The following is a 15,276-nucleotide window of genomic DNA, read 5'->3' on the forward strand; positions in this document are numbered from 1 at the left end:
TTTATAGCATATTGCCACTTCATTAAACCGTGCCAAATCTACCCGATTCAAAATTACATAAGATCATATTTTCCTGTTGGAAAGATAATATAAAAATCTAAAAATACATATATAAATTTATTTTTCAAAGTGCTAACTTATGTTCTGACCTTACCTATAATGTACCCATATTTCAAATTGTGCATTGACATGCTGTTTTTGAAACCTTCCACAATTATATCTGCTTCCATCGCTGTTGGTGTTTTTAACCAGTTTTTATAACAAATATGTTCATGTGATGGTTCGTTCTTAGTGGAAGATCGAGCGCATATGCAACAGTAGGAATTTCTAGTGCTTGCAAATAATACTTTTCTACTGCGCGCTCCAATAATACAAGCCTGTAAATAAGTACAAAGTAAGTTTTGACAACAAATGAAATGTTCGCTTAAACACACGCACATTCTCATACACACATATTCAAATGTAATTGTGTATTACTATTTACTCACCATTCCAGACAAGGCCCTGTAACTAGTTCCAAATTCCAAACGATCTTTTGCACCAAGTTCCATCAGTTATTATTTTAATAATGGGTGTGCCATTTTCGTCAACAGTACCTCCAGATATGGCCAAATAATATTTTTCCTTTCCTGCAGCTTCCATTTCCTCCCAAGCGGCATTGTTTATCACCGATGACAAACTCCTTTGGTGCCTCTGGAAAGTCTCTTTGGCCATGCATGGAATTTCTAATGTTGATGTTATGTCCCTCATTTGTGCATAACCTTGTCCCGTTATCAGCATGCCGGTAGTTCAAGCATCATTAATATTCATCTGAAATTGTTTTGATGGGTTCTCTGTATTTAGTGTTTCAACTGTTCCACACATTGAACACCGAAAGTAAAAAAATGCTCTGCATTCTTCGTCTTGCTTCTTTAAAGAATTCCATGTTGCTGAAAGAGCAGTTGGCATATTTTTGAAATTTGCGAAAACAGGCCTTTCACATCGAATATCCTGCGACCATGTAGTTCAGGTTCTAATATATCCATTGAGTCATTGGCTGTGCAATCAGGTTCCCCAGTCCCTATCTCCACTTCTTCTGAAACACCTCTATAGGGAGCCGAATCTTTATTTGGTGTTGGTGGTAATGATGTAATATCATTTGAAAATTCTGATCGCGAATTTAAGTCTGTTATTTCAGATGAACAAGAAGTTTCGGCAAATAATTCTATCAATTTTGTTGTCCCATGAGCACTTCTTTGTGGCGTAGAAAACCATTTAGAGCAGCCCACCCCATCTGCAGGTTTTGGACTTGCGGAATATATTGAAACAACGGGAATATCATGAGACCTAAAACAGAATATTTTTACATAGGTATAATATAAATATTTACATCATAATGTGTATTTCTATAAAACTAGCTGTACAAGAAATGAAAATTTAAAATTTAAATATGATTTAAGCTACAGTGAAAATATCTTTCACCTGGTTACTAAAAACAATGTTACTCGAAACGATGTAAATGAAGTATCTTGTAACTTTGAGTGTAAGGTATACGAGTCGTGTATTCGCTAGATTATACAGGACTTTAGCACAATGGGACGTGCTGTATGCTATGTACGTTGTACACTGTGTAGTTAGTTTTTTTGTTCACCTTCCCTTTCTCTCCCCCCCCCCCCCCAATTCACCCGATAAAATACCGAAGGGAAGGGCTGAAATGTTTGCTTTTTTATTTATTAGTATGTTTTAATGATGTTTACATATATTGTGTATTTATGTCTGCAGTTGGTTAGAATTAGTCTTGCCTGTGGAGATTTTCGCTACTAAAAGTTTATTCGTTTTTAAATTGTATTTGTTATTTTTTTTGTGGTAATGGTCAGTGTCACGAAGGTATTATATTAGTAAATGATGGCATGCCTATGGAGGGTGGAGCATTAAATAATGTTTTTATTCTTAGGATTGTGAAGATAAAAGTAACACATGCTGAGCTCATCAGAAAAGTATTCACAGCTTCCCCTGTAAATAAATAAGGCAACTGTTAATTGTATACTGTTAAAATCATCTCCTTTCTTGTCGTCGTAACACTATCGCGCTATAGCCTTCTTCCCTCGCCTTGGATCATGTGGAATTTTCATGGCAGTGAAATCAGCTGCAGTACTGAGCCTACACTGACAGGGCAGACCGTTCCTCCGTCAGACGAACCCCACCGGAGCTCGCGCACACAAACAACCCAGATCGCGAAGGGAACTAAAGAGGACGCCAAGAAGGGGCGGAAGCAGAAACAGCCCCCCACCCCTCACCCAGTAGAGTGAGAGGTAGTTCTCTCGCGCGCTTTGTCTGCGGGTACGGCGGGGTCTGGAGGGCGCCACATGCTGGTCAGCACATTGACACAAAACATGCGATAGGAAATCACAAATTTCTCGAAATTTAATGCTGTGACATGGTGCAAACTATACATGCGATGGATGACAAAAGAATGATACATGTTCCTGCGGTGGATTTCTTTAAAAATATTCAAAACCACGAGTTCTGTCGGCATCTTAAAATACGTTATTTTGCCGTTTTCAGCATGCAATATTATTATGACATATGTATTCTAGATCGATGCAGACACCGCAGTGACATAGAATGTATTTTAATCTCTTTTATTTATATAAAAAAAATTGCGCAGGTCAAACAGTTTCTTCATAAAACGTAAACTGCTGAACGTCTACAACACATTTGATGTAACATGTAGGCGGGCCCCTTTAAAATGGAAATTATGATGGTTGGACAGAGACAAATCTGGGCCTATCATTGCGAGTACATGATCTAACAACTGCGCCACTTTGCTCCGTACTAAGCAGTAGAGATTGATTCAGTTCTTGGGTTACTAGTTTCATAGATTTTAATAATGTGTAGCTGTTACTACTTTATAATTTGTTTTAGTATATTGGTATGGACAATTGTCTAATTGTCTACCTAATTGCCTGCCTGCCTGCCTAATTGCCTGCCTATTTGCCTGCCAGCCTGCCAATACACCATATAACATCAAAATGCAACTTAATATACCATAAAGAACCAAAATGCAACAAAAAAATCATGAAATTAATCAGCATATTTAATGAAAACACAACTCTCAACAAAAACATAATCTTTTAATAATTAAATTCAATGAATGTAAATTATTTAGCATGGAGTTAGTGTCAAAATGAATGTACTATATATATTTGGAATTTTTTTTGTATTGTAAATGTTATTAGTAATTTAGTTCCCCGAAGTTAGACACGCTTATTACAATTTAATTAAATTGTAAAAGTGCATCATGTATTAGTCAAAATGACACTGTTTGGCTGAAGTAAGTTTCATTGAACAAGGAAGTGTCGTATTTGTTGAAAATTTTGCTATCTTTGTGAATGAATAGAGTTCATAAAAAATAAAATCAAAACACATAAATCTCTTGTTTGGACAACAAAAATGGCATAAAATTAAATACATAAAATCTTGTCCATAATTATCAGTTAGTACATTCTTACGAGACCAAATTTTTTTTGTACGTGCATATAGAAGTTAAACGTATTTGCACATATTATACTAGCATTATGTGCATTTTAATATAGCAGTACTATTATAACATTGAACATCCTGCAACTGCTGCTTCATATTGGCTGGTGAAAAACAGATTCGAAGAAAATCGAAAGGATTGGAAAGTGCATGATTTTAAAACGCGACCTTGAGGCAACGTCATGCTCATTCCCGCACACTGACCTGTATATGTAGCTGCTGTACCCCGGTGCGAGGTCGTTGGTTATGGGTCGAAGGAACAGCGACGCGTACTTGTGAGTGGCCAGGCGATTGTAGAGCAGCATGATCGCCTTCTTCCAGGCCTTGTGTTCTCGCTCCTCATCCCTGCAACAGACAGCGGCCCGCTCTACTGCGCTACACCTTTATTGGTGGTGGGTGTTTGGCTGGAACCAACTAGGACTGTGCAGTTATTACAACAAATTTCTAAACAAAATCCATTATTAACTCACATGAGGTACTTGTTTGTGGGGGGCATTCAAATTATTGGATTCCCACTTTGTTAACATAAACAGTGATAGCTTCTACCATCCCTAGACTAGCCTGAAGAAGGAAACAGATTCTAGGCCCAGAAACACATTGAAATCTTGTGTTATATTTTCTTTTGTCCTACTTTGTTGTAGGCTTTTATTCTGTCCTCTGTATTTTAATTGTGTTATTTATGCGGTTTGTTTTTTTTCACTTGTTTGTCCCAGGTTATTTTTATCACAATCACTACATACAAAGTTGCTATTTTTCTTCATTTGCTGCTCTTTATTTGACAAGGATTTATTGCCCAAAGCTATTTTTTTTAAATTTATGTAGATGACGTCTGTGGTTTTGTGTTCATCAGTACAATTTGTTGAATGGATTTGACTGCTGGAGTATCCGCTGAATTTATAGGTATGAGTCTTTTTATTTTATCCTTGGGGTTTCCATTCAAATGTGTTGTTCTTTCCTTAATGCAAGTTAGGTGATGGAAACTATCTATTTAAATTCATATAGCAGTACAGTAGTACAATCATCATAGCCAGAAAACTTAACAACAGAAGAAAAAAAAGCATTTTTTTTCCTTTCCCCCCCCCCCCCCCCCCCCCAAATTATAACAGGATGTCCACAAATAACTGGTGAACCACTTTTGAAAACTTTTTCAGGACCTTTCAATAAAATTTCTAATAACTTAATTTTTATCACAGTGTCCCTGCTTACATAAGTTGACCAAAATTAAGAGTAATAAAAAAAATAAATGCAATACTCACAAAAAACCGTGCCAACATTTGATGTTAAAAACTAAAAAAACATTGTCAGGTATAGTTTCCCCAATTAAGACATGATTAAAAAAAATGCACAGTCTCCAACTACTTAAACTAAATATGTGACTATAAACTGAAGTTGGGCATAAAAAAAAAACAAATATCAAGTTAGTGTAAAAAAGATGCTGGAAAACAAATGAAAGTTTCAAGACTTCCAGCACAGTTGTTATTTATTTTTGGAACTCCTAATGACTTTTGTATTCTGCGGAGGTGCTGCATGATTTCCCGGGAATGTGACCCGTGAACACGACCGCCGGCAGCTGGGGAACGGACACTCACGTCGTGAAGGAGGCTGCCGGGCTGTTGGGCACGGAGTCTATCGGCGTGCTGGCAGCGGCGCGCTGCTTCTTGCTTGCGACTCTCGACGGCTCCGCGTCGCTCGCCTTGTCGTCCTCGCCGGACTGAGGCTCCGCGCCGCGAGCTGGCCTCTCCTCCTGCGGCCAGCCACAACCTCACGCTCGCCCCAACCCACGCATGGACCGGCAAAAAATTGTAATGCTTCTTTAAAACGATTCATGCAATGGGTAGATACCCGCGAATTTCGCGGATTCATTTCGTGTTATGCTAAAATTCAAATAATTATACCTTAGTGCTGCTTCTGTCATTGGTCCTCTGTTAATCTGGAGGACCGAGGGCCAATTAGAGACTCTCACTCATAGAAATATCGAATCACAGGCCACCCAGTCGAGACGACCCACAAGTCAGCGGCCGATGAACAGTTGGCATTCGCCCGAGTGTGTAGAGGATATTGGAGTCTATCCTGGAGGTCATTGAATCCGCAAAATTCACGGGTTTCTAGCAATGGGTTATTAGCTAGTATAAAATTATAGGTGAATCAAGACAAGTAATACTTTTAATTTACACAGAATTATGGACTTGTCAAGAATATTTACCCCGTTTTGCTTTTATTCATGCTGATGCATACTTGGGTTTTTATTTGTGCACAATACCAGGCTAACCCATGTTTTTTTGTGAGCGGTTTTAAAGAAAAAAAACCTCGGATTTTGTTCGGGTGCATACAGTTGTTAATCTTGCTTCCAGTGATTATCTTTCTGTCACATGAGGAATATTTACACTGAATAAAATTGGGATTTATTCTTCAAAAATCATTGCATCTCCAACAGAGCAAAAATAAAAGCAGCATCCATTTTTTTTGTATTGCTTTTGCCCAACTATAATTCATAAACTTTTTAAAACCAGCATCTGAAAAACTGTACACATTTTAACTCAGACATAGTTGCTATACACTAAAGTCTAGTTGACAGAAAACAAGGGAAAATAGTCCAAGGATTCACTTACACTAAAAGTCTAAACTGTTTTATGTGTGCTAGACAATTAAACATGTTGACAGATGACAGTTATGTGTTTTGTTTTTGCACCATTATAAAAGATAAGTTGAAAAGATACACACTACACCTAATCCATGTGTTGCAAGCAGGGGCTTAATATTTTAAGAACCAAGATGGCCGGGCCTAATCCCTCTTAAATTAGATTAATTATAATTTTTTTTCTAATCACATTTTAGATTAAAAATCCTCCCCTCAGAAGAAAAGTAAACTGGTGCCACTAAAACTGAACTACGAATAATACCAATAAAGTCTTGCTTACAATGTTACTGCATATTATCAGAGTTAAGTGGTTAAAGAGAGGAAAAAAGTTGCAAGGTTACAACCTATTCAAGGAATTATTCCCTAGTTATAATTTTTTTCAATTTTTTTTACAGAAAAAGATTTAACCGCTGCTGAAAACCTACCTTGGCTAAAATGTTTGAAACCAGTTGCAGTTTCTTCTCATCTGCTATCTCAGCAAGTGGTTTTTCGTCCTCTTCGTCGGTTGGTGCTGGAGTCGGTTCCTTCAAGAACCCAGAACCAGTCCCTCTGGGAGAGAGAAAATAAAAAAAAATTGTAATTAATTCAATTTATACTCATGCTAACAATATAGTTTACTTTAGCGAAATTTGGGCTGGTACTGCTTCACTAACATCAGTAAAAATTTTCTCCATCAATGATAGAAAAAAAAAAATGGATCCTGTAACCGCTCAATTTAATTTAAAAAAGTGTGAGAATACAAAAACTGATTTTAGTTTAAAAAAGGGTGGGAATACCAAAACCAGATGAACAATATGACAACACAAAATGACCCTTGTCCATCCATTCCCCCAGATTTCCCTTTTTACATGGTTCTCAGTCACTCCAGGAAATATCTGGGATGGTTACCAACTGCAGAAAATTCCTTCCAGTCACTAACAACCACATTGTCGAAGAGACTTAACACAATAAGGGAAACTCCTTATCCCCCCCCCCCCCCCTCCAAAAAAATACTCATTGTTATGTCTTGAATTACGTAGCTATTTTTATTAGCACAGATGATTTTCAAAACATTTAGTACCAAATCCATACAAAAAATTTTTTATATGCACTCTCACAGAGATTTTATTGCTAGTCAAGAAATGCTGAAATCTATTTCAACACTATTTTACTGATACAACTTACCTACCTATGATACAAAAATTTTTCACATCTATCATATCATGTTATGATGAGTTTAAGACTCTTTATAATTACAAGTGTTGTACAAGAAACTACATACTTCATTTATATATATAATTAATACAAGTTTGAGTGAATTCTTTTTTTATTTTTTTACAAAAGTGCTCTTTAAGTATCAAACAAAAATCAATTCTTAATTTGAGCAGTACGCAAGATTTTTACTGGTTGGCACTCTCGGTAAAGATAATTTTCGGGAAAACTTTTACTGGTAAGAACAGCTGCTAGCCCGAGGGTGAAGAGTGTGAGAGGTCAGCTGGCTAATACAAACAATAAGCTATTGGTTTTAATATTCGAAAATTAGAATAATCACACTTCATGAAGCCCTTAATATGGAAATGCATGTTGGATTCTATTTGTTTGCAGACAGCAAGTTCAGTATATATAAATAAATAAATATAACAAATACTTTCGGTAACCAGTGCTGAACAGTAGAAACTGGAATACAGCCTTTGCCTGCTTTTTAATGAATCAATTAATGATTAATTGATGGATGATTGACGAATGATGATTAGGATTATGAGATGATGATGATTGTGATGACAAAAAACAACTCACCCTTCACTGTCAGAGCTCTTATCAGATTTCTTATGAGCAACATCTTTCTTGTCCTTCTTATCTTTGCGTGGGACCTCCTCTTTGGCAGGAACATCCTCGTTTTTAACATCCTGTCCCTTGCGATGGCCCCGATACGGTTTTTCAATCACAGATCCTTTGTCTTTCTTGGAAGATTCTTTTGAATTGAGTAACTTATCTCTTGAAGAGTCAGTTTCATTTGAAACTGGTTTCATTTCCTTCATCGGTTCTTTCTCCTTCTTGTCAATGTTCAAATTTTTTGTCTGTTTTCCATCTTCCTTCCCACTTCTATTCTTCTGGATTAGATCAGACATATTTTTGCCTTCTTTAGAAGTTTTTACTTGTTCTGGTGAAACCTCTCTTATAATCCCTTTCTTTTCTTCTTTGGCAACCTCTTTCTTCTGAACTATTATTTCTGTTTTATCATCCTTCTTTTTTACACCAATTTTACCATCATTCTTAACTTTATCTTTTGTTACATCTTCAGCATTTTTTTCAACTTCTTTCTTTTCTGATGATTTTGAATCAGTCTTTGAATCAATCTCTTTCGACCTGCTTTTACTATCATTCCTCTTTTCTCTGGAATGTTTTTTCTTTTTTCCTTTTGAGTGTTTCTTCTTTCTGTATCTAACCTTATCATCATCATCTGTTTTTTGTTTACCACTTTGCTTTCCCGTCTCTGCTGCTTCGGAATCAAACCCATTTTTACTCTCCTCGGTTCCCAATTCTGACTTCTCAGGCACCAGTTCAAGTTTTGTGTCGGGCGTTTCGGACAGCCGGCTAGCCTCGACGTCGTTCACGATGACCTCTCGGACCTTCTTGTTCACATCACTGCTCAGAACTTCTTCATCAGACTCTTCGTCAGTATGTTTATCTTTGTCACCGCCTTTGACGTCGTCCTGCTTCTCCGCGAGCTCGACCGCCGGGTCCGGGCTCGAAGCCGGCAAGGCAGGCCCGACTATCACCTCCAAGACCTGCTGCTCCGAGATGTCTCCCATCACCGGAGCCAGGAGCTCGCTCTGGGACTCGTCCCCCATTATCTCGACCACCTCCGCAACAGTTTCGGACATGGGCACCTCGACTTCCTGGATGTTGAACACTTCCTGCTCCATGTCCGCCACGACCATTCCGCTCGGCTCCGCACCGTTCACGGCGTAGCCCTCCGTCAGATCCTGCTCGCCTTTCGTTGCGACTTCCACTTCGCTGCCGACCACCCCATTGTCCTCTTTCTCGCCCTCAGCATCTATGACTTCCACCAGAACCTCCTCATTCACTTGATGATCGCTCTCTGCTGTTTCTGGGGCATCTTCCACATTCTTCTCCTCAGGACTTGTCTCCTTCACAGGTTCGCTTATCACTTGTTCATGCATAGCTACGATGATTTTTCCATCGTGTTTCTGTACATTTTGACTGCCAACTTCTTCATATTGTTCCTTGACCTAAAAATAAACCAAAACCAAGTAATAGATGTTCAAATATACTTTACCAATAAAAAAAAAAAGAAATATTACAAAAATATTTCTAGCATGCTTTGCTGTATGAGTAAAAAGAAAATATGTAAAGTGCTTATGTTTATGAACTAGGCATATTAAATTAGCTGAAAAAAGGACGATCAGAAGACACAAAGATAAACAGCAAGTAGTGATTACTGTCACAACAAGGAAAAAAATAAAATTACAAACATCACGTTCACGTTCTAAGAAGCACTGCAGAACCACAATACTATGCTGTGGCATACCTATTACAGCCAAAGCTCAAAGTGTGGCAATACAAGTGTTGCACTTTCAAAGCATGAGCTCAGGTATGATGAAACATGTTGTATCAAAGATCACAGGCTATTTTCCCGGGAAGAAAAAAACAGCAGGAAAGGTGAGAGCAAGGGCCCCCACAATAAACTGGTGCACACTTTATTTACTTTATGGTGCACATATATACAATTGTAATTTTTATTTTTAAATTGCCTTTTGGAAAACTTGCCTTTGGTGTTAATAAAAATGTCTTATTGAAGCAGTTATGAATATTTGATTATGATTTGCTGAAAGTTTTTTTTTTTGCGGGTAGGTATAATACTTATTACCACAAAAATATAAGCAAAAATTTATCAACAATTCCGATAATTTTTTTTTGCCTCTAAATGAAGATTTTTTCCCTGTGCTGTTTATATCAAAAAGCATCCTAATTTTACTGTGGACATTACTCCAAAGCATGCATGTCTGGCACTGGCTAAGCATACGCGACATTCGTCAATTGTCCCCAGAAGCGAAGTGAAGCAATTCAAACACCCTGTGAATGGTTCACTTGGTTCATTGTCACTCCAGGAATCACATGTGGCAAAAATATGCTGCCTCCTGCCATTTTTCACTGTGTGCACACTTTCAGACTTTGCTGCACAGGGTTGCCATCATCACACATTATGCATTTCCAATGATTTGTTCAAAGTTCACACATCCCCCCCCCCCCCCCCCGAACTATGATCTTGCTAGCAATCACATTACAAAGTTCATCACTCCATAGTTTCTGGACATACTCTACATGCAAGGTCAATTTCACACAATATACGTAACACTTGAAAATTAGAAAGAAAGCTTAAAATTGGCCATTATTCAGATGAAATGATGGCAGCAAGGAACCAGGAATTAACTGAACCCATATAAGTATTTAATTGATGCTGAATATAACAAACAAGGCTTAGTGTTTACTTGATACACAAAATTATATAAGTTAAAAATGAGTAGGTACCATTTTTAATAATTTTGAATTATTGCTAATGATTTTCATGTGTAAAACAACCGATGTTTAAGTTGGATTTTGGGCTTCTGTTTGCTTTAGTTACTGACAGTAGACGATTCCAAAGTGTTCAGATTAGCCTGGAATGTACAATATACTCTCATTCTCATGCTCGTAATGAATAGAATGAATGCAACACAGATTAGATGATGATGATAATAATAAAAGCACCTAACGACAAAACCTATGCAAGCACGCATCTTCACGACTGTTCACATCACTGCTCTTCCACTCACCTCGTTTCCAAAGTCGAGAGCTCTCACCCAGCTGCCTTTCACGTCCACTGCCCCACTCGCGATGGTAACATTCGCCGGCTCCGTGCAGACTATATCCTCTGTGGCCAACACCTGGTGTCAGATCACAGTTTCTAAACTCCATCTCCTGCGTGCCATTTTAGTTATTACATTTTCTTGTCATTGCAATTATTACAAGGCTCTTCCTGTAAAACTGCTCTGAATAGCCTAGAATTTTATACTTCATCACAAATTCTTGCTACCTGTTGTTAGCTAATAACGAAAAATTAAAGCACGTGTTCATAATTAGGACAACAGCTTGCAAACAACATGTGATGAATCTTGCGACCAAAGAACAAAAACAAAGCAGCTAATACAAAGGATGACATAAAAATTACATAATTAAATACGGCGTGTGTTAAGAGGATTGAGTACACTAAATCAAGGGTTTTCTCTGAGAAAACAAATATATATTTTTTTTTGCTGTAGTAGCTACTGGTAGCTAGTGAATGTAATAATTATTATGAAAAGAGTTTACGAATGATTTCATTCTTTTTATAATAAATAAATAAAAAAAAATTGAAACCATATCTGTAAAGAAAATTTGACTATAATTAGTGATGAGCCGAGACTCAAAACCTCAAGCCGAGTTAAAAGAGTAGCTAAAGCTAGAGTAAACTCGAAAGTCCAGTTCTTTATACTCAACAGGACCAGACTCGAAAATATTTATAACTTGTTACATTTTTTACATGCGTAACGAGAATAACATTAAGTACCAAAATTTTGTAAACACTTCCCAATGTTATCTCCTATTTATTTTTGCACAGTTTTCTTTAAGTACAGTTAATTTTACATAATTACATTGCCCTAATAATTTTAAACATTTCTTCCGCTATTTACGTTTCCAAACACTGAAAAAGATGCCATTTTGGAATGGCATGATGTAAGTCAAGAGATTTGTAACACATCAGACAAACTATTACGAGAAAATATCTTAATGTCTCAAAATTACATTTTTTCTACTACATTAGCAATCAATAGTTTTGTTGTTCAGCACAAATAGGAAAGTGTTACACTACATAATTTTAAAATCTTTATCTATGAAAATGGGGGACGCCTAACCTCCATCAATGGTCAGACATAATTATTTTTGTAAACAATTTAAGTTATTACATATTTTACGTACCTATAGTTTAATGTCGTTTTTAAAATAAATATTTGATGTGATGTTTGAAAATGTTTGTGGGTTGCTGTTTTTGAAGTCTGGAAATTCATTTCCATCCAGAAAATGGTAGAAGAAAAGGAAAATTATACCAAAATTTTTTTCGGTTGTTTACATTTTTTCATACTTTATGCATAGGCAAATGTAAATTAAATAAACATTGGAATATTTGGTTATCTAGCATATTACTGTGGTGCAACGTGTTTAAATTACTGAATGAGTGCAATCACTGAATAATATGATGGGTGAAGGAAATGGGAACAAAAAAGAGAGAAAAAGACAGAGAAAGAAAAAATATTTTTTTTTGTAACCATTTTGATAGCAAAATTTGCTATTCATAAATATTACCATTTCCAAAACTGCTTCATCTGTCAGTTCATCACACTGCACAGTTTCCTTCAGATCTTCAAATTTCACTTCCACAAGCTCGCCATCATCTTCCTCATCTTTGTCTGTTTCTTGCTCTGTCTGCAACACTTCTTGGGCTGCAAACATTGAAAACAGCTTTTTGCACCTTCCAAGTTGCTGACTGTACCTCAAAATTGAAACATGCTTTTATGGTCAGATGATTAAAACTAAAAAGAAAAAAATATATATATATATCAAGAAATTATTTACCTAGAAACTTTATTCAACTCTGAAGTTCAGTTTAATTTAAAGCAACTTGTTATCTTTATTCTTGCAAGAACTAGATTTACCAGATTTTCATATGCATTACACATAGCAATGCATTTGGAATAATATTTTCACATACTTTTCTACAGCGTATGTACTTTGCTGAGAATGGAATCACAAACATTTTTATTATTTTTTTTTTGTTTTAAATAAAAACTCTACCAAACTTAAAAACTATTTTTAAGTACGTATCTACAACAGTAAGTATTGAAACGTCAAAAAAAAACGTAAATTATAAAAAATAAATAAAAAACCTAATACCACATTAGCAACACATGACAGCAATTGCAAGTTATGTATGTATTATAATGGCAAGGGATGTAACCCCCCAACTTACCAGAGGTCAGTGAAAATAGGATACACACACAGAGTTAAAAATGATAGGGTAGGGTGGGGCTATTTGGGCCATGGGGATTTTCGGACCAAAATAATAGCCATAAAAGCAACGACGGCATTTCCCGTGTGAGAGCTTGTGACTCGTGAGTGAAGTTGTTAATGGAAGCGCTAGAAGATTTAACTAAATATCTTAAACGTATTTCATGATGATATCAATTGAAAATTTGTGAGGTAACAATTTTCTGTGAATTAATGGTGGTGATGTAGTTTACAAAATTCTTTCATTAAGATCTGACGGGAAAATTAGGCGCAACTCTATGCATGTTAAGTTCGTATCACTGTATGCAAAGACCACTTCACTGTTCTATATGATGACTAGCGAGGCATATGTTACTTGGTCTTGGAACTATTAGAAGTTTAGAACTATGTTTCACATGGGGCTACTTGAACCACTTTTGGTGGGGTTATTTATATCACACTGAAATATTCTTTCGTTTTCGTTTATATTGCCTTTATATTTTAAATGTGTATGGTGAAGAAAACAAATTTAAAGAAATAAATAAAATATATAACAATTTTTAATATATTTTACCAGTAAAAATTGTTATAAATTAAACAGAAGTCAATTTTATTTGACTTAAGGTTTAATGTGAATTGATTAGTTGAAATATTGTTTGTAGTTAACATAAATTTGCATTTTTTAAAATTCTATAAACATTATCTTCAATAATTACTACTAATGCTTACAGATAAATTTAATTTTTGATTTTTTAAGAAGGTAGATTTATATATTTATTTCATATGGAGAGGAATTATAAGAGTAAGAATGTGTACTTGCAGTGGTCTGACGAAAGAATGAACTAACCAAAAATAAATGTCCATGGCCATTCATGTATGAGAGCTGCATCTACATGACCATTCAGGTACGAAAGCTGCAACATCACACTTCGATTTTCCATACACTACTCTGCAGAGGCAAGTCTGTGAAGCTCATCTTCAAACAGAGTTGATGAATGATCCTAACCATGCAAAAAATCCTCAAGAAAGAAAGGCTATTGGTCATCCCACAATATTTCCACCAGGGCAAGACTCTGATCTCGTGGGTAGACTCAAATGTATTTGTAACCAGGTTTTTGGTCACTCATCAAATTAACTTTTAATAAATCAGAACTAAAAACTAGCCAATAACATATTCTCATGCAAAGTTTAATAGAAAACAAAAGCGAAAGTGCAGAATGAGGAAACAAAGTGACACCTCTAAGAGCTCCAAAATGTTTTTGTCAGAATACACTATGTGGCCTCAGGGTTAATTTTTTAAATATTTGTAATTGTAAATTAACAAACACAAATAAGTAATTACATTTGTTGAATAATATAATGGTTTTTGTATGCAAGGACATAAATCAGAAATAGTTTGATAAAACACTATCCATTATGTAATTGGAATCAAAATCGAAGAGTTGATTCTAAGGCATCAGGATCAGTTCATTTCAGGAACTGACCAAACACTAAAAACCAGCCCTACACAATTTTCCCACTGTACTTTAGCATCAGGTGACACAATCTAAACCACCCCGGTAGAAATGACAGTGAATAATGCTAGGTTTTTTTTATAACATCTCCATATTCTGCTTCCAAAACATTTCTGCTTTTAACCTCCTCCTTTGGCCGCTCAAGTCATAGGTTCTAACTTCACTCAGCGAGAACCTGTCTGGTCACCCACCAACTGGCTTGTACAATTTTAGCTTCACAGCGTAATTTATTCCAGCACACCTCTTTTTCTTTCTGCAAAAAAATATGTTCAACTGCAAGTGAATACACCACAAAGTAGCAATTTTAATTGGACATTTCTATAAAAAGGTGTGTGTGTATATATATGTGTGTGTGTACAGGGCCGCAACTAGAGTCTCTGGCACCCGGGGAATGAATGGATTCATGCGCCCCCCCCCCCCTCCTCTTTTTTTTGCACATACCACGCCAATAAAGCGGGGGGGGGGGGGGGGGGATGGGGGGGGTCCGGGGCCCTCCGACGGAAAAAATGGGTGCTATGTTGAGACGTTATATTGTAAATC

General features: G+C 36.4%; 1 protein-coding gene across 8 annotated transcripts in view; it reads right to left on the minus strand.

Moving 5' to 3' along the window:
- LOC134536848 (bromodomain-containing protein 8) overlaps positions 1 to 15,276 on the minus strand; it is a 53,509-nt gene that overhangs the window by 20,381 nt on the left and 17,852 nt on the right. For 4 of the 8 annotated variants that reach the window (XM_063376866.1, XM_063376871.1, XM_063376863.1 and 1 more), the window contains 7 exons: positions 12,542 to 12,678; positions 10,975 to 11,085; positions 7,934 to 9,390; positions 6,583 to 6,706; positions 5,109 to 5,263; positions 3,724 to 3,864; positions 156 to 1,326 (listed from right to left, as the gene is read on the minus strand). In XM_063376866.1, coding sequence (XP_063232936.1) covers positions 912 to 1,326; positions 3,724 to 3,864; positions 5,109 to 5,263; positions 6,583 to 6,706; positions 7,934 to 9,390; positions 10,975 to 11,085; positions 12,542 to 12,678 — 2,540 coding nt within the window. In that variant the 3' untranslated portion in view covers positions 156 to 911. Of the gene's footprint in view, positions 1 to 155; positions 1,327 to 3,723; positions 3,865 to 5,108; positions 5,264 to 6,582; positions 6,707 to 7,933; positions 9,391 to 10,974; positions 11,086 to 12,541; positions 12,679 to 15,276 lie in introns of those variants that run through there. The other 4 variants (XM_063376870.1, XM_063376869.1, XM_063376868.1 and 1 more) reach the window with 2 other exon arrangements.

This window comes from Bacillus rossius, chromosome 11 (genome assembly GCF_032445375.1).
Source record: "Bacillus rossius redtenbacheri isolate Brsri chromosome 11, Brsri_v3, whole genome shotgun sequence".
In the NCBI taxonomy this organism is placed as follows: Eukaryota; Metazoa; Arthropoda; class Insecta; order Phasmatodea; family Bacillidae; genus Bacillus; species Bacillus rossius.